This window comes from Dichotomopilus funicola (genome assembly GCF_033296635.1).
Source record: "Dichotomopilus funicola strain CBS 141.50 unplaced genomic scaffold C8A04scaffold_44, whole genome shotgun sequence".
NCBI lineage: Eukaryota > Fungi > Ascomycota > Sordariomycetes > Sordariales > Chaetomiaceae > Dichotomopilus > Dichotomopilus funicola.
Window position 1 is genome coordinate 135,534 of NW_026944065.1, and position 19,199 is coordinate 154,732.

The window sequence follows — 19,199 nt, forward strand, 5'->3', positions numbered from 1 at the left end:
GATGGTGTTGTCCGAGTTGTGTGGATCAAAAAGTTGACCAGTGGTAGGGGGGGCTACACGGCGGGGAGTCGGGGTAGTCCGAATCTGTGTCAGGGGTCGGCGGTTGGAGATGAGGTTGCCAGGAGGGCAGGATTTGCCTGCACTTGCGCAGATGAGTAGAACGCTAGTTAATAGCTAAATTACAGCCACCCGGGTTCAACCGACCGTTAAATTCCCTAGAGTTGATGGCAGCTTTTGCAGGCTTGACCGGTGAACACTGCACGAGCAAAGAAAGGGGTAACAGAAAAGAGGACCGGAGTGAACAAGAAAAATCAGGTAAGGAGACATGAGGGAAGGCAAGAAGGCATAATAATTAAACTAAAAACACAGAGTGATCTGGTTAGCCGTTGTGGGAAAGCCAAAATTGTGACAGGTCGACCTTCAAACCATCCAGTCTCGTAACTCCAAATAACATGCGTCAGAACAATCAGTGAAGCTAAATGTTAGTAATTACCAAAGTTAGGAGGTGCAGCAGTACGTGGGTAGGACAGGTGCAGTTACTAACCAAACAAGACGATTCGAGTGTTTTTATGGCACGGAACAAGATATTATAGCAAGAATAGCACTCTACCTTAGCTCGCTTTGGAATCGTGAAGGCCGGCGATGTAACCAGGGGAGGTGTCTAGACACACATACCGAGGGAGAGAGAGAAGAGATAAACACAAACGCCTTGATTCCTATTCGAGTTTATCCTGTCCTATCCTAACCCCGGCCCTGAACCCCGCAAGGGACAGTCCAAGGTGATATAATATTTAACCACTGCCCATTATTCTACGCTTGTTACTGCTCCACGTCCGTAGCAGCCGCTTTCCCATTCTCAGTAGCGCTCTCTTCCGTCAGAGCACTACTCCCCGTTTTTGGTTCGCCTTCTTTACTCTCCTCCTTGCTCTCTTTCTTACCCCCACCAGTTTCCTTGCCCTCCTCCCGATTCCCGGCCTCATCGTCATCCTCCTCCTCCTCCTCCTCCTCATCATCATCAACATCAACCAACTGCTTCGCCTTCCACGCCTTCTTCGCAGCAGCCGCCAACACAGCATAATCCCCACTCGTCTCACACATACTCCTAAACACACCACCACGGTCGCCCGCAGTAGCACCCGCACCAGTAGTAGCAACACCCTTCCCTTTCCCCTCGCCCTGCTTCCGCTTCCGCATCAACTCCCACGGATGCCCATACTCTACAATCTCCCCCTTATCCAACACCAACACCTTGTCATAATCCACAATCGTCTGCAGACGGTGAGCAATGGTGATGATCGTGCTGGTCAGTTCGCGGATGGTTTCCTGGATGGCTGAGTCCGTGGCATAGTCGATGGAGGCGGTCGCCTCGTCCATGACAAGCACGGTCGGGTTCTTGAGCAGGGCGCGGGCAAGGCAGAGGAGCTGACGCTGGCCCTGGGAGAGGTTGTTGCCGGATTCGGTGACGGGGGAGGAGAGGTCGAGGAAGATGTTTTTGTTGTTGGCGGCTGTGGTAGGCGTGGTGGGCGTGTTGATGCTATCTGTTGCGGTAGTGGCTTCGGGGAGGGCCATGGTTGGTGTAGCCGGAGCAGTGACGGAGGTGAGTTCACCCGCTTGGATCAGGTGCACGCGGCGGAGCGCAGTGAAGATCTCCTCATCCGTATACAGGTCAAAGGGGTCGAGGTTAGTCCGGATGGTGCCCATGAACAGGGTGGGTTCCTGTGGCACAATCGTGATGGCCTCGCGCAGGTCACGGAGGCCGATCAAGCCCACGTCGACACCGTCAATGAGAATCTTGCCCTCGTCCGCCTCCAACGCGCGGAAGATGGCCAAGGTGAGCGAACTCTTGCCAGCACCGGTACGGCCCACAATGCCAATCTTCTCGCGGGCCTCGATGCGGAAGCTCAGGTTCCGCAGAACCGGGTCGAGCTCCTCGCGGTACCGTGTGCTGTAGTTGATGAACTCAACCGCGCCCTGGGCGGGCCAGTTCTCAGGCGGTCGATTGTCCTCGACCACCGCTACAGCCTCCTGCTCCACGTCTAGATATTCCTTAATCCGCTCGACCGAGTTCATGTTCTGCTCGTTCAGCGCATACAAACGGACAAGCCACAGTATGTTATCAGCAAATCCAATCGCATAGCTCAACGAGATACCCGCCGAGCCCGGGTCGATCTTGCCGAGCCCGATGATGACAAACACCCCGGCAAAGAAAGCGACAACATCTCCCAGGCAGTCGGTCCGGAATGCGAGCCATCTGTTAGCGGCCCACATGTAGATGAACGGCCGGAGCTGCGTGTTGATGCGCCCTAGGTTGTCGCGGATGAACCGGCGCTCGTCCCCGTACGCGCGGATCGTCGTGACGCCGCTGAGCGTCTCACCAAACTGCTGGAACAGCGGGCTACGCTCGACTGACTCCAGCCGCTTCAGGTCGCGCGACGCGTGGAGATAGAAACTGCCCAGGAAATAATACGCCAGCGCGATGAAGACGCCCGCGACCAGGAACATGGGCGTGATATAGGCGATCAAAATGACAGTAACAATGATGGCCAGGGCACAGGACATGACGCCGATGGCAATGGGCGCGACTTCCTGGTCGACATTCTCCAGGTCCTTGCTGAATCGGTTCATCATCTGGCCCAGCGGCGTGACGTCGAAGAACTTGAACTTGGCGCCCGTGACCGACCGCATCAGGCCGTCGTGCAGCTTCCACGAGGCGCTGATAGAGCCCTTGAAGAGCCACAGATCCCGGAATAGAGCAGCCAGCGCGCCCGCAATACCAATCGCCGCCAGTACGATTAGGTAGTATGTGACGTTCACCTCCGGCACCGGTGTGCCCGAGTCGGCCGTCGCCGTCATCCAAGTAGTGCTGTTGCCCTTCACATAGTTCGCGATAGACGCAAAGTAGGTCGGCGACAGCGTCTGGACCGAGTAACTGTTGGAGTTCATGTTGAACCCGATCTTGGCCTTCTCCTCGGTGTCGTACTGGTTGGACCACTCCCGGATCCAGAAGCTGGACGCCACGCCGGAGAACTGTTGCGTAGCAAAGACAGAGGCCGCGGCGATCCAAAACATCCACCCGCCCATGGATCCCAGGTACAGCTTCAGGACGGGCCACTTGACCGCCCCGGTAGATCTGGTCTCCTCCATGGCGTCGACCTTCTTGGTCTCCTTTTTCTTCGCAGGGTCGTCTTTCGCCTTGTGCTGGTCACCAGAACCGCCATCTGCATCATTGATCAGCGTAGCACCGCTCTCCTCGCCGACGCTAGAAGGGACCCTTGACGGCACGCGAGAGATGTGAGCGGAACCCGGCGCGGACTTTTGCACAGCGACATCCTCAGGAAGCGCGCCCGCACCAATCAGTTCCTGCGGCGTGCCTTGGTGGGTGACACGGCCGTTGGCCATCGTGACAACGTAGTCGGCATGCGGCACACAGAGCGGGATGTTGTGGGAGACGAGAATGCAGCTGCGGTTACGCATCAACGGGCCCATGATGCAGTTGTTGAAGATCCACTGCGCCGTATGGGAATCGACAGCGCTCAAGCAGTCATCCAAGAGCAGGTGTTTCGAGTTAGAATACACCGCTCTCGCCAGGGAGATACGTTGCTTTTGACCACCAGAAAGGGTGATGCCTTTCTCGCCCACCAGCGTCTCGTCGCCGTTGTCCAGAATTTCGAGATCACGTTCCAGAGCGCAGGCTACGATGACATCGCGGTATCGCTGCTCGTCATATGGTGCCGAAAACAAAATGTTGTCCTTGATGTTGGCGTTGACAAGCCAGGCTTGCTGAGCGACATAGGCGCAGGTCTCGGCAAGCCCGGTCTCTGGGTCGGGCCGAACATCCTCACGGCTGCGTCCTCCGGGAAGGAAGACGCGGCCCTTCATGATAGTCATCTCGCCGAGAAGTGCCATGAGCAACGAGGTCTTCCCAGAGCCAGTTGGGCCAGTGATGACGTTGAGCTTGCCGATCTTGAAGTCGAGGTCGAGGTCTAGCAGGCGGAAGGCCATGGAGCCATCCTCAGCAACCGCCGTCCGGCTGCCCCAGATAAAGGTCGCGTTCTTGAACCCGATGACCCGGTTGCCATTCTCGTCCACGTTGTCAACACCCAGCTGCGCAAACTTCTCGGTCTCCTCCTCAGACAAGAACTCTTCGATACGATCGATAGACACGGCTGATTCTTGAACGTGGGCAATCATGTCGCCGAGCTGATCCAGCGGGTAGCGTAGGAGCATGAACAGGGAGATCGCGGTGAAAGCGACCGACGGGTAGAGCGGCTTCTGCTCAACGACGGTGTAGACGAGGAACGAGAAGAACGTGATTAAAATCGGCACCGTGTTCCAGACGGCCACGGCGGCCGCCCAAATCATGAAACGGAAACGGAGAGCCTTCAATTCCGCCCGGCGCTTCTCGTCCACAATCTGGGAGAACCGATGCTCCCAGGCAAAATACTTGATGATTCGGATGTTCTGCAGAATCTCGTTGGTGGTGTGAATACGTTTATCAGTGGCAGCCATGATCCGCTTTTGGCTCGAGTTGAAGCCCTTGCCGAAGGCAATGTTGACTGGCAGCAACAACGCCATGATGATGAGACCGGGGATGGCGCTGTATCCCATGACCTGGTAGAGCAGGATGATGGCCACGAGGAGCTGCGTAGGCGCCGCCGCGACGAGGAAATGCAGATAAGAAGTAATCTCAGACACTTTGAAACTGTCAACTGACATCAAGTTGATGATGGTGCCCAAGTTGGCTTGCTCATCGGCATCGGGCGTCTTGCCCTTGCTAGCAGCTGCGTTTGCGGCATCGTTCGAAGCCGTGTTGTCCTTGCTGAGCCCCAACAGCCTCTTGACCCGGGAAAAGATTCCCTTCTTCTTCTTGTCATCATCCTTCTTAGCGCCGAGGTCGTTGTCGTTGCCTGCGGCTGCCTTTCTGCGAAGCGCCTTGGCGTAGATCTCGCCGACCAGGATGGCCCGCAGGTTGATGCAGATCTTGCGACCGATCCAGAGTGCTTGGCCGTCTGCAACGGAGCGAAGTACATCGGAGAGGGGAAGGAGGATGACGTAGAGCCACAACACGTTCCGGGGAGCGATCGAGGGGTCCTCTACGTATTCCAAGATGGCGCGGAGGAGCAGCGTCGGTGCGAAGGTGAGCGCTCCACCGAGGACAGCCCAGGCCGCCTGTACGACCAAGGCACCCTTGAAGAACTTGAGGAGGTGGACGGCCAGCGATGTCGTCTTCTTCAAGAGCCGGTAGTTGGACAAAACGGCAGCGGCCTTGTCCTTAGGCAGCAAGTTCCAGACCCTCTTGATATCCAACGGCTCCTTCCAACCCTCGTAAACGATGCTGTCAACCCAGGAGAACGTGTACCGTGAAAAGAGCGACGCCAGGTTCTCCCGGCCCGGCGCAATGCCGTCCTCCCACTCCAGCAGAATGGTCTTGTTTCCCTTGCGAGTGCAGATGGCCATCACGAACAGCAGTGTGCTAAGGGCGAACTCGGCAATGGCAAGGGTCTGGGTGAGCTGGGAGCTCGCGCGGATCAGGACAGAGCGAAAGATCACCGATGTGAACAGCCATTGGAAAGTGTAGATGATCGTCGTGTGGTTCCAGAGATGCGGCACACGCCATTGTGTATTCCCCAAAGTGAGGCGAAGGGATGTCAACAACAGGGCATAAACCCAGGTGACCAAGCCGGCCACGGCCGCGATGCTTCCCCATTTCTTGCCATATGCCCCCGTGGCCAATGCGATAGCGTTGATGGCCACTAGACCAATGACAGACAACTCCTCGATCCAGATTGAAAGCGTCTGCCCGGGTGGGATATCCGCCTGGACAATGGAGCCCCTCGTCGTGGTCTTCGCCAGCGCGAGCCGGCCGCCCTCGATCACCAGGTCTTCCTCCTCATCACTCTCGCCAATGGGTTGTTCATCCCTCGGTAATTCGGTATGGCTCGTCGGCGATAACGTCGTCGGGCCGGCCCCAAGGGGTTCGTACCCGAGAGTGCCCTTTAGCTTTGCAGCGCGGATGAGGTTGTGGGCGAGGAGGTGCACAAACGAGAGCGTTACGATAGCCAATGGCAGGAGGACTTTGAGGTAGCTGTGTGCGTCAGGGTTTGCCGATTAGCTTAACGGTTTTGAAGAGTTGCGTCACGAGACATCGGCAAAAGCACATGTTCACTCCCCCATTGCCAAACCAATGCTCGCAAAAGAGGAGAAAGAAAGCTCGGAAATTGATTTTTGAAGGGCTTTTTGCTACTTACTCTCGCTGAAAACAGCGGGTGAAGTCATCGGTCTGCCATATCGGCCAGGAGCACGATGCAAAGCCTGGCTCGCCCGCGTCGTCAAGCCGCATGGCGGATGTTTGCGACTCGCAGGCCTCAGCTACTGTTCTTGAGCAATGTGTACCACAAACAAGCTGCTCAAAAAGTAGAGGCGTGGCGCGATAACCACTTTCTAGGGAAGAGGTCGAGGGCGTCGTGGGTTCCCAAGAAAAAATAATATGAAAAAAGGGAAGGGAAAAGAACGAAGCAGAGAAACAGAAACAGAGTCAACGGTGCCTGTCAATCCGAAGCAAGGCGTCTTGGTCCCAGCGGCTTTTAGCAATTCGGAAACCCTGCCTGCATGCGCTAGCTCTGCACCCCCGCCGAAGTGGGCTCGCCGGCCGGGGTGGTCGTTGTCTCCAGAATTCCTTGCAGGCCCCGCGGGAGACCGCGCTTATCGTCTGGATGGCCTGTGAAGTCGCGGCCAAGCCTAAAGAAGGCCAGAGGGTCGGTAAGCAAAGGTGGGGTGTGTTGAAAGATGCCCCGCTGGAGCTTCCCCCAGGCACCCCGTTTCCGGAAGTCGCGACATGGACGCCCAGGAAGCAGTGCTCGGCCCGAGCGCAAAGCGTTACCTGATCTTCAAAGTTCACAAAAGCTCTGAGTCCCAGCTCCTTTGAAGGTTGAAGTTATTGTTGCCTTCTGAGATGACGAATCGATCCAGGCCGCAACTTTAAGCTTTTGCCTAGGTTTATGAGATGCACCTCAACCATGCACCCAAGAGTTGCCTATCCTCCGCGTGGCATTGGCCGTTGGAGGATCGTCGTTTTGCAGCACCGAGAAAAGGCGGGATCGGGTTGGTCAATGATGTCAGGCGAGGCTTCTATGCTGTCGTATCCAACCTGAAGCAAAACAAGACCCATGGGAAAATAAGGAGCAGGAGGCCCAAGGCCTTTCAAAAATGGAGTGGTTAAATGAAAATAAACAGTTGGGAAATGATCTTGTTAGGAAATGGAAACTTGCATCCTGTGCCACGGATGATTCCAAAAGCCTGGGCCAAAAAGAAGCGCCAACCGCAGCAGTGACAAGTCTTATTCACTGCCGTGTAAGTCGAGCTGGGCGGCATCAGACGAACAACCGTCTCTGTACGTGAAACAGTTTTCCACTGACAAACAAGAACTCAATACGGCGATACGACAATATGAGTAAGTCGAAACCAACCACACCAACAATGCTCTCACCGCTGGCTCAATGTCGCCATCACGCCACCATCCATGCTGACATTCGTGAAAAAGAATCCAACAGCACCTTTCTTCTAACAAACCACAGGTGTGTAATTTCCGACCAATTATGGTTACATTCACGCCTTGCCATCGAAAGCTTCACGTCGCTCCGCAAGACAAACTGAAACATGAACTTTCGATTTCCCACACTTGATTACTTACCGTGAACTGCCATCGAGAGGGCGACCAATGCGAGACTGAAGGTCTTTCTTCCCAATCCTAGAATTGCAAGACGATTCTCAAGTCCGCGAATTCGGCAGCCCTACCCCTCCCATCCCAAGAAAGATTCAAGGACCTTCCTAATCCATTGCACTATAAAGTACACTATCCCTCCTCATGGTGGGTACGGTTCTTGACCCAAAACAGAAAAGACCAAACAGAATTGAAAGGGTGTTGTCAAATGAGTCACCCCGACAACTAAAAAATGAGTCTTGTTCTTCTCCATCGTAACTATGTAGGATTCAATCACCTGCAGACATGCCAAATGCTCTAAAGGAAGGGAGGGTCAAATTGCATCAAGTCAACCAACTTGGAACCGTCCCCAGCGCGCCGGAGGGGTGTGAACCTGCGCACTGTGGTTCTTCCGCGTCATTCACAAGACGCCTTCTCTTGACTATCTACCATACATCGACGGAATCAGATCATCATCAATCACATCTGAAAGACGATAGGCGAGAAGAAGACATGATCGGGTGCAAGTGTCTCGGACAAGAGGGAATACAGTTGCCACTGGTTGAGTTCCAAGTGATACAAATACACGCCCATTCAGCTGGCCCTGCGATTTCCGGCATTCGTGATTTGGAAGGGCTGGTAAATTGCCATCCACACCACTTACATAAGGCGACCACAAAGTGACGCCAGGTGCATGACAAGAGATTTCGTTTAGACGCCCTTGCCGCCTCAGACAGGGCAACGGCGCGCTGCGCCTTACGACAACCGTGCTGAACGATTTCCTCAATGGCAAACGTGGTGAAAGGGAGGCAAACAAAAAGATGAAGGAGGCACAGATACAGAAATGGCAAGTCCCAAGGAGTAAAACCGAGCGCCGGAGCCCTATAATTTTCCCTTCGAACCCAAAGACCTGTCTGTCCGAATCTACTTGTACTGCCCGCTCAGATGCTAAATACCAACCAGCCCGATTTTCACAGACCTTCCTTTCTTTATGATCTTTGGCTTCATTGCTAGTACACAGGGCAGCCAGCGCTTTGGCTCCCCAAATAATTACAGACTAAATGGACACATCGACAGCTTCCAGCCCTCTAAAGCGGCCCGGCAAGCTGTATAAGGGATGCGGCGAGCCGCATTAAAACGTGCATTTGGCATTTGATTGCACTCAAATGCACTTAACCCATAATCATCCCCTTCATGCCCGCCAAGTCGCCCTCCTTGGCAGCGATCTCGAAGTAACCGTAAATGATGCTAAGCAAGTGTTAGTGCGTGCGCTTTGGGGGACCATGTTTTAAAGGCAGCAACTTACGTGACGGCGAGGAGAGTACCGGTACCGGAGCCAAGCGCGCCCATGAGATCGCTGGCAACAGAAAGAGCACCAATGCAGGCACCACCAAAGGCGGCAGCGGTCGGGATAATGCGCTTCAGCTCCTTGTACATGCTCTGCTCACGGTGGCCGGCCATGACGAGGCCCTGGTCCTTCAGCTGCTTGGCAACATCGCGGGGGCTCGAGCCGGAAACCTCAATCCAGGTCTTGGAGAAGACGGCGCAGGCGGTGAGCATGTAGGCGATGTAGACGGCGGTGTGGATGGGATCCAACAGGGCGTCCTTGAAGTTGAGAGGGGGAGACATGTAGTAAACGAGACCGGAGATGGCCGAGAGCTGCGAGGAGCCCTCCTTAGCCTCCCAGACACCGAAGAGGCGGACGAGGAGGTTCTCCGAGAAACGCGAGTAGAGCATCTGGCTGATTAGGAAGATGTTGGACGACAGAGCGGACTGCAGCATGATGGGCATGTTGGAGGTGTAGAAGAGGCGGATGGGGTACGAGCCGCGGGCACCACGCTGGCGCGAGGACTTGACGGGGATCTCGACGCGGAAGCCCTGGAGGTAGATAACGGCGGCGAAGACGAGGAGGGTAGCGAGCAGGTTCATGATGTTGGGCAGGTTCTGGCGGTAGAAAGCCTCCTGGAGAGCACGCTGCTTGTTGGGCCAGGTCATGAGGAGGTGGAAGAGCGCGATGACAGCACCCTCGTACTCGGGGCCACGGCCAGTGTTAATCGAGGTCGGGGAGAACGCCTTCCACATGATGGACTCGCAGATGTTGGTCGCGATGAACAGCGAGATACCGCTGCCAAGGCCATAGCCCTTCTGGAGGAGCTCATCGAGGAGAATGACGATCATACCGGCAACGACTAGCTGCAGGATCAGGAGGAAGACGATACCAGCACCCAACTCGCTCGGGGGGCCATAGAGACCGGTGAACACGTAGACGGTGGCGGTGCCGACGGAGAGGATGAGGGCAAACAGCTTCTGGGCGGTCTGGTACAGCTCGCGGTCGGACTTGAGGTCGAGGTTGACGTCGATCATGTGGGTACCAGCCAGGAGCTGGAAGACCATGCCGGAGGAGATAATGGGAGTGATACCGAGTTCCATCAAGGTACCACGGTTACTCGCCATCATCATGCGCAACCAGTATAGCGGATCGGAGGTGTCGGACGAGACAATGCCATAAAGAGGCATCTGGCTCATGACCAGGAAGATCAAGAGTGTCAGGCCCGTCCACATCAACTTTTGGTTGAAGGGGATCTTCGTCTCGGGCTGCTGAACCTCGGGGAGGAACGGCACGAAGGGCTTGACCAGGTCGAGGAACCGAACTGCGAAACAAGCCAAAGAGTCAGCACCACGGTCGCGAATGTCAATTCGAAAAAGTTGCAAGTCCGTCGTGGCTCAAGCTGCGCGAGGCTGCGCGCCTGATGCGCGAGCTTGTAGCTCCAAGACGCGCCCAGAAAAGAATCTCCATTCAACTTACGGGAACTCATGGTGGGCAATTGGAAAGAAAATCAACTATTAAATCATCCAGAAGAAGAAGAAAAAGAGGCGGAGTGAGCGACAACGACTCTGGGCGAGCGAGTTGTTGTCGACGCAATGTGGTTCGAAAGGGGGAAGGGGAAGGAATCAGCTGGAGAAACGGCTCCTTAAGATCTGGCTTCAGTTATTCTGTGATGTGTCCAATTTCAAATGGGTCCACACGTGACAGCTACACCCAATCCTGGGGAAGGCGGCCTGCTCCGTGCGCGACAGCACAGCTGGGTGCGTGCCAAGGCGCTCCAAAAGTCTCTCCAACAAAGTGCAGTTCCCCTGTGGGGCTCACTCAACCCTTTCCCCAAAAATTCGAGGAACAATCTAGAACGTTGAGATGCGGCTGCAATCGAGGGTCGAGCGACGCCGATGGGCCTTTTCCGTCTTGCGTCCCTGGTCCGCGCAGTACTGCGTCCAAGTAAATTCACTGTCAGAAGGATGAAGCCCCTTATTTGTATCTACGGCTCGACTGGGACCGGGAAATCCGATGTATGTCTCCTTTGCTTCTTTTCTTTGGCCTGCTTTCTTGTCTGGTATGGGAGGATAACAGGGACTAGCTCGCTGTCGAGTTGGCGAAGCGATATGACGGTGAAATAATAAACGCGGATGCGATGCAAATGTACGACGGCCTCCCGATTATTACCAACAAGATTTCGATCCAAGAACAAAGGGGCATCACGCACCACCTCCTGGGTAGCATCGAGCTCAGAGAAAATCCGTGGGCCGCATCCCACTTCAAAAACGAAGCAACCAAGATTATCTGGGATATTCGCAGTCGCGGGAAGCTACCAATACTCGTCGGCGGTACGTCCTACTATCTCGACGGGTTGATTTTTGATGGGAAGCTCGTCAAGGAGCAAGCGGAACGGGACGGGCGTAAAGTCGACCGCGACGACCTCATTGCGCAACATCCCATTCTCTCAGATACTTCGCAGGCGATGTGGGAGAAGCTGCGCGAAGTAGATCCCGTGATGGCCGAGAAATGGCACCCCAATGATACGCGCAAGATCCGAACCTCGCTTGAGATCTACTACGGAACCGGGCGCCGCGCGTCGGACATTTATGCCGAACAGCGCAGGGAAAAGGAGTCCAAGTGGGCGGTGCAATCTCACGGGCCAAATCAGAACTTTGACGAAATACTCATGTTTTGGCTGTACGCGCGCAAAGAAGTTCTTCACGAGCGGCTAGATAGCCGCGTCGACAAGATGGTGAATAACGGTCTACTTGACGAGGTGTCCCAGGTGTACGATCACCTCCAAAGACGACTCGCCGCCGGTGAAACAGTCGACCGGTCGAAAGGAATCTGGCAGTCTATCGGATTCCGGCAATTCGAGGCCTACCTCGCAGCGGTCAAGGAAACGCCAGATAGCCCGCAGTTGGAAGGTCTCAAACAGGCCGGTATCGAGGGTACCAAGACTGCAACACGGCAGTACGCCAAGGAGCAATTGCGGTGGATGGCGCTACAAACCGTCTCCTCGCTCCAAGAGGAAAACATGATGGACAGGCTTTATCTGCTCGACAGCACCAACCTCCAACTGTGGAAATCCGAGGTGCTCGAGAAGGGGGTCACACTAGTGCGCAAGTTTCTTGCAGACGAACCACTCCCGCCACCAGCAGAAACGTCTGAAACGGCGAGGGAGGTCCTGGCGGAAACGATGGCGCGGAATAAACGCCAAGACACCCCCTGCCGCAAAACCTGTGAGGTATGTAAGAAGACGCTGTTAACAGAAGAGCTGTGGACAGCGCATATTACAAGCAAGAAGCACCGCAAGGTGGTACAGGCTGTGAAGAGACGTCAGCTTATCCCGGCGCACGCGAGACCCCCGAGGGCCTTGATGGTCGTCGAGTCAAGCGAACCCGATCCCGCACTAGAAGAACGAGACAAGGAACCGGTAATAGAACGCGCTTGAACCCAATGGTGCTCTAATGCGCTAAAATCTCAAACCGTATTCGTACTTTTATTTTTGTTCCCAAAGCCCCTCCTTTATACGACATTTCATCCCCCTGAACATGGTATCAACACCCCCCAAAACAAACACGACCAATATGTAACATTTCATACCATCTATGCCTGAAGTTGACTCTTCACCCAATTCTCCAGCCCCCCCTTGGCGATTATCTCCTGCACGTTTGGCGGCAACTCGCCCACCTTCTGACTCCACGTCTCGCCGCCCTCGCCCTCCGTCACAACCACCTTGCTGCGCTTCACATCCCACACAAACTTCCACCCTGTCCTCCTCGTTAGCGCCTTGCCTTCTTCGCCACCAGCAGCCCCACCAAACGTCTCCCGCAGCCTCTTAACCAGCCGTGGCACCTCAACGCCCATCAAAGCGTTGTTGATACTGTTGCGGCTGAAGATGTTGCCAAAGCTGCCGGCGACCACAAGCGGGATCTTCTTGGCGAGGATGGCCGTGGCGGCCTGTTCGCGGGAGCTGCCGCAGCCAAAGTTGAAGCCGGCCACGAGGATGTCGCCGGCGCGGGCGACGGAGCCGAAAGACTTGTCGTAGTTCTCCATGCACACCTCGGCCATCTTCTCGACCGAAACGTTGTCTTGGTAGGTATACTTGCCTGGGTAGATGCCGTCGGTGTTGATGTTGTCGGCGTCGCAGAAGACGATCTCGCCTTCGACCTTCTCCGGGAAGCCTGGCAGGATCTCGGTGAGGGCGTCTTCTTCCGCAGCAGCAGTAGTACCCTCGGTGTTCTCGGGACTCGCACCACCGAGATCCTTCTCAGCCGTAGCAATCATGCCTTCGGCCTGGGCGATGATTTTGTCGAGGGCTTCCTCGATGCTGATCGCCTTGTCCTGGACGTGATCACCGTTACCTTCGCCAATGATTACCTTCTCGACGCCTTCCGGTTTCTGGTACCAGCCCGGCCCGGCAATCTTACCCTGCAGCGCGCTGGCCGCGACGACCTCAGGGCTGGCGAGGTACGCCTTCGCCTCGGTGGATCCCATGCGGCCCTTGAAGTTGCGGTTGCTGGCGCTGATGCCGACCTCGCCTGGCTCGAGAAGACCGGTGCCCTATAATTCATTAGTAAAGGGCCCGATACGTTCTAAGTAGGGCTCAAGTACGTGCCAAACCGATACAAGGGCCACAACCTGACGGTAAAGGCACAGCCCCCGCCTGGAGCAGGACCTGCCAGTCTCCGGCCTCCTCAGCCGCCTGTTGTTCCAAGATCGAAGCAGCTGCAATGTAGAACTTGACACCGTCAGCCGCCTTCGGGATCACACCGTCCTTCGCGGCATCTTTGAAGACCTTGGCAGCAGCAGCGATGTCCGACGCGCGCGAGTTGGTGCACGAGACAAGGTAGGCCTTGTTAATCTTGATGTCTTGCGCCTCGAGCTTGTTCAGGGGTGTAGCGATCTTGACGGAGTTGGGTCCGGCAACGAAGGGCGCAAGCGTAGACAGGTTGAGGTACAGGGACTTGGCGTAGGTCGCACCGGGATCCGCCGTAATCGGATTGCTGATAAGTTCATCGATCTTTGCGTGTGTGAACCTCCCCTTCGCGCCGAGGTCAGGGTTGAGCACCGCCGAAGCCGTGGCCTTGGCTCGGAGCCAGGACAGCAGCATCTCGTCGATCGGGAAGAGACCGCTGAGGGCGCCCCATTCGGTCGTCATGTTGGCGATGGCTAGACGGTCGTCGATGGGGATACTGTGCATGGTCTGTTCCGAGCCGGTGAACTCAATAGCGTGGTTCAGGACGTCGTCGTTGTTGAACAGGCCGCAAAGCGCAACAATCACGTCCTTGCCAGTGACTCCTGGGGGGAGGATACCCGTGAAGGTCACTTTGGCAATTGGGGGGATTTGCCACCATGTCTTCCCAGTGCTCTGTTCGGCACGTTAGCCGTACCGATCCCAAAGCGATCTCCGTGAAAGGCGAGGAAGGGAGCTTCGACATACCCAAACTGCTGCCGCATCGGTGCGCACAATTGGCGTGCCGAGGCAGCCAATACCATTATACATGTTGGCATGGGAATCAGAAGCAACCGTGACGGTTCCCGGCCAGGCATATCCCTCCTCAACCATAATCTGGTGACCAATGCCCCGCCCCGCTGGGTAAAAATCCACGCCCTGTTGCCGCGCAAACTCCTCGATTTGACGGTACTTCTTGAGGTTTGACTCGCTCTTATTCTGTACGTCGTGGTCGAGCGTCATGACGACCTGGCGGTTGTCATGGATCTTGGTCGCCCCAATCGACATGAACTTCATGGCTATCGGCCAGCTGTTGTCATGCGACATGACATGGTGAGGTCGCAATGTTACATAGTCGCCCGCCTTCACCTTCTTCCCAGACGGAAGCCCGACAGAGTACCGCTGAACGATCTTCTCTGTCCGGGTTTGTGGGTTCTCGACAACGGTGTTTAGTGAAGAGAGGAACGGCGCTGCGGCCCCGACGCTTTCCCGTTGTGTGGAAAAGCCATCTTGGTATAGGCGAGGGGTCGTGCTGTATGATGCGATGCGTACCCCTGGAGGGGCAGTTCTCGGAATTCTTGGGGTAAGCAGGGCCACGCGACAACCCCTGCGGGCAGCTATCGCGAGGCTTCGTCTCTGTTATGGTTAACAACTAGGATACTACGGCCCCAAGTTATGAAGCTACATACCACAGGCGTAATCATCGTGTTTTTGGGCCCAATTGTAACGTCCTTCAACTCGAACCCGGTCCAAAGTCACAAGAGAGTCACACTGGAACCCCTGCGGGATCGGAGCACAGAATTGCAAATGCAGCCGCGGCGAATGGCGGCAGTAAATTTTGGTGGGGTCAACTGTCCCTGACCGCTTTTGGGCCAAAGAGCACGTGCCCGGTAATATTGGTGTCGTTTTGTGTCATGTTTGTAATTAAAGGAGGTACGGAGTACGGAGGTAAAATATCCGTACGGTACGGCCCGGACAACCATGGATCCCAGTCAAACCGCCCCGCGTGCGGCATCTTGTGGGATCATTTTGGACGGCCGGGACTTATCAATCCCGACAGTCGCCAGAATTGTGTTCTCCAAAGCATTTGAGAGCTAGTATGAGGCAGCCTCGCAACCTAACCCTTGGCATCCAGATCTTGAAATATCTCCGAAACCCCACGTTACTTCGTACCATATCTTACATAGTAAATCACGAGTAGGTGCCCCGTTCTGCCAATCGTCGTCCTCTGGTCGCCAGTGAGGTGGTCCCTCGGCAACCAGGCGAGCACAATATCCGGGGGGGACCTCATCCGCACTTTAAGCTTCCAGATCATCTTGTCGGATCTCGAACTGATTGATTGAGAGTGCGAGAAAATCGACAGGACATTGTGACATTGTCACCGTGTCGTCTTACTGTCTTAAGAATTGGGTCCCAGTGGGCAACCCCGGAGCCTTTTCGGCCAATCAACTCCCGGGTCGTACGATTCGGTCGGCAGCCAAGTGTGCCCGATGCCCCGAGAAAGAAGGCACCAGTCAGAGCATTACGTAGACGTCCGCTCGGCACACTGTTGGCACAGGGGCATGTTGCTGAGAAGTCCTCTCATGGTGTCACCGCCCAGCCCACGACACATCCATCAGCCTTTCTTCGAACTGTTTCTGCGAATTTCACTCGTTGTAATTTTGCTCGATTGAGAGTGGATCTTTAAGAAGTACGGAGCGCCCATCTGATAAACAGTAGCGCGGTTTTCGCAAGACCCGTCCAGTTAAATATTTTTGATACCCCATCAAAAATTATCCGTCGAAGTCTGGGAGTCTCGGTTTCGCTCTCGCCCCCTCCTAACAGCCGCTGCAACCAAATAAATTTTAAGGCTGAACCAGACGACCAACCGCCTCAACGGGCCTGACCCCTTGCCGGATTCCTCGGAACCTTTCCTGCATGGCCTTATGTGCACGAGAAGACGGGGAACAGACACGCCCATCCCACTCCCGCTCTGGAAAACTCGAGATCCCCCCACTCACCAAATCCCCCCCGCTCCCTCGGCCGAGACGTCAGCCGCTCGCCCTGCGCCTCGCCTGTCCCAGCGCGCCACTCACTGTCGGTATCTGCCCGGCCACACCCCGATACTCGTGATCACAACATGATGGTGTCTCGGGACACATCGCCCCAGACTTCTAGCTCAGAGCTTCATGACGCTCCAGAACTTAGCCAACCCTCCTCGGGTTTAAGTCAAGCTCCGGGTTCCACATTCTCTCCGGCCCCCGGATTCTCGTCCGACTCCAGCAGCCACCTGGGTTCCGGTCCTAGTTCCGCCTTTAGTCCGACCCAGGCCTTCGAACAGAGTTCACATTCTCTGTCCGGCCATGGCCCCGCGCCGGACCATTTACGCAAACCAGTACGCATCCTCGCGTGCGTCCTGTGCCAGAATCGCAAGATCAAGTGCGACAGGAGATTCCCATGCTCCAACTGCACCAAGGTACGTCCTCAATATGGGATAAAATTCCGTACCAGATGTTGCTAACTCGGCCTGAAGTCCGGCACAAAATGTGTCCCCAGCACCCCAGCGCCGGCCCGCAAGAGGCGCCGGCCCAACCAAGACCTTCAGGAGAGACTTGCGCGCTGCGAGGAGATGATCAGAATGTCAATTGCGGAGAAGGAGGCCGATAAACAGCGAGTTGGCCAACCCCCCTCAGGCGAGGAACAACATTGGTTACCCACGGGGAAGTTGTTCAACGAAGATGGGAACGTCCGCTTCATCGACAGCCCGGTATTAGGGGTTATCTACGACCAAGTTCGTCACTTCCGAATTCTCATCCGCCATTATGCATACTTCTGATGTGCTAACCCCCCCACAGCTCCGAACCATGAGGCAGATGGTCGCTGATGACTCCTATTCCGAGACCAGCCCGGGGAGCATGACCCCCGACGATAATTCGGACATGTTGCTCGGTGGAGACGTTCCTACGACGAATGTGGCCGACCTACGGCCAGCTCCCGCTCACGCAGCCGCCTTATGGCAGATTTACCTCGATAGGGTAAACCCGTTAACCAAGATCATCCATGTCCCATCTGTACAGCCCTTTATCGATGAGGTAACCGCGGGCCGGGCCCACAACCTCGCGAAAAACGTGGAGGCGCTTCTATTCTCCATTTATTTGATGGCCGTTGTGTCGATGACACCAGATGAATGCAAAGAAGGCTTGGGAGTAGCGAGAGAGGAAGCACTTCAAAGGTTTTCTACGGGTGTGCGGTTAATCCTGCTCCGCATAGGCTTTCTCCGGGTCCAGGATATGACCACCTTACGAGCTCTTGTTATTTACCTTGTGCGCACGATTCCCCGCTTAATACATCGGTGACCAGCTGCTGACGGCGGATACAGATATCCCTCCAAGGCCGATATGACCAACATGCCGTATGGGTCTTGAATGCCATCGCGGTCCGCATCGCCCAGAAAATGGGCCTCCACCGAGACGGCGAGGCTCTTGGGGTCTCGCCTTTTGAGTGCGAGATGCGCAGACGCCTGTGGTGGCAGATTATCATGGTCGATATAAAATACGCCATGTTTTCTGGCCTCAGCCACGGCTTGTTGACCACGAACTGGACCACCAAGTCGCCATCCAACATCAACGACGAAGACATATACCCTTCCATGAAAACGCCGGTCCGAGACCGCGAAGGGCCGACCGAGATGATTTTCTGTTTAATCACATACAAGCTCGCCAAGTTCATGACCGACACACCCGGTTTTGAGGTTATGGTACTGATCCCTGAAGACGACTCCACGCCTGGCGCCAATTCGACGATCACGGAAGAACAGCAGGAGAAATACCGCCAAGGGATCGCCCGTCTTCGTGAAGAAATGATCGAAGTCTTCGACAAGTACTGCGACCCTAATGCGGGCCCAACCCACCAAATCGCCCTCAACATGAAGACACATCTTGTCGCGAAGCTCGAAGAACTGATGATACCCCTGAAGAACCAAGAAGAATGGGGTGGCGAAGTCAAATCGAACGAAGACAACATGTTCAAAATCGCCATCAGCCAACTCGAACACAACGCCGTCAACTACACCTCCACAATGGGCAAGGGATTCGCCTGGTTTTCGCTCCTCCACTTCCAGGTTGACATGTTCATGTACGTCGCCGGTCAGCTGTGCACTCGATCCAGCGGCACACTAGTCGAGCGCGCGTGGGCTCAGGTCGCGGTGGTCTACACGTTTCATCCCGAACTCTTCGACCTAACTAACAAGAACTTCATGGCAATCGCTATTTATATCATCCGTGCCTGGGAGACTCGCCAGCGGCTGATCCTCGAAAACACTGGTCAATCCCCCGAAATTCCATTCTACGTCGAGAAACTGCGCGCCTGCATCGCTGATGCCAGCGATGTGACCAAGCCAGAGCCGGAAGAGCTAATGGCGCCCAACACCTATTCGCTCGGGTTTAATAGCGAAGGTTCTCTACCCCTACCTCTACATCCGGGTGACTCGCTCGCGCAATTCTTGGAGTACCCCCTTGGTGGTGGTGGTGTTGCTGGTACGCCGGGGACAACGGAGTGGGATATACTCTCGGCGCAGGGCGGGCAAGGGCCGTCTGTACCGCTGGCGTCGCTCTTTGGGGCTCAGGGGATGTTTCCGGAGTGGTGAAACTTTGGGAAGGCGAGTACAGAAACAGGAACTCGAGGAGGATAGTTGAGCATATGCATGAATATCTGGCATTGGAAGTGGAATAAGCAGAAAAGAGCGGCGCTTT

At 55.4% G+C, this 19,199-nt stretch overlaps 5 protein-coding genes across 5 annotated transcripts; 2 read left to right on the top strand and 3 right to left on the bottom strand.

Annotated features, from left to right (window-relative positions):
* Window positions 1–819: 819 nt before the first annotated feature.
* On the bottom strand, window positions 820–6,340 carry C8A04DRAFT_38253 (uncharacterized protein; the record flags this gene model as incomplete). Its single annotated transcript, XM_062784181.1, has 3 exons — window positions 820–845; window positions 939–6,085; window positions 6,249–6,340. 3 exons carry the CDS (start codon window positions 6,338–6,340, stop codon window positions 820–822), a joined length of 5,265 nt encoding a protein of 1,754 aa, XP_062635838.1.
* Window positions 6,341–8,871: 2,531 nt separating this feature from the next.
* Window positions 8,872–10,515, bottom strand: C8A04DRAFT_29917 (uncharacterized protein; the record flags this gene model as incomplete). The annotated part of the gene is made up of 3 exons (XM_062781183.1): window positions 8,872–8,947; window positions 9,006–10,350; window positions 10,506–10,515. 3 exons carry the CDS (start codon window positions 10,513–10,515, stop codon window positions 8,872–8,874), a joined length of 1,431 nt encoding a protein of 476 aa, XP_062635839.1.
* Window positions 10,516–10,924: 409 nt separating this feature from the next.
* C8A04DRAFT_13183 (IPP transferase-domain-containing protein) lies at window positions 10,925–12,465 on the top strand (the record flags this gene model as incomplete). The annotated part of the gene is made up of 2 exons (XM_062777613.1): window positions 10,925–11,044; window positions 11,113–12,465. The coding sequence occupies 2 exons, from the start codon at window positions 10,925–10,927 to the stop codon at window positions 12,463–12,465; spliced, it is 1,473 nt and encodes a 490-aa protein (XP_062635840.1).
* A 155-nt stretch (window positions 12,466–12,620) lies between these two features.
* Window positions 12,621–15,173, bottom strand: C8A04DRAFT_38256 (uncharacterized protein; the record flags this gene model as incomplete). Its single annotated transcript, XM_062784182.1, has 4 exons — window positions 12,621–13,577; window positions 13,633–14,385; window positions 14,458–15,105; window positions 15,159–15,173. 4 exons carry the CDS (start codon window positions 15,171–15,173, stop codon window positions 12,621–12,623), a joined length of 2,373 nt encoding a protein of 790 aa, XP_062635841.1.
* Window positions 15,174–16,588: 1,415 nt separating this feature from the next.
* C8A04DRAFT_29920 (transcriptional regulator) lies at window positions 16,589–19,093 on the top strand (the record flags this gene model as incomplete). Its single annotated transcript, XM_062781184.1, has 4 exons — window positions 16,589–16,924; window positions 16,982–17,239; window positions 17,304–17,771; window positions 17,828–19,093. 4 exons carry the CDS (start codon window positions 16,589–16,591, stop codon window positions 19,091–19,093), a joined length of 2,328 nt encoding a protein of 775 aa, XP_062635842.1.
* Window positions 19,094–19,199: the final 106 nt, after the last annotated feature.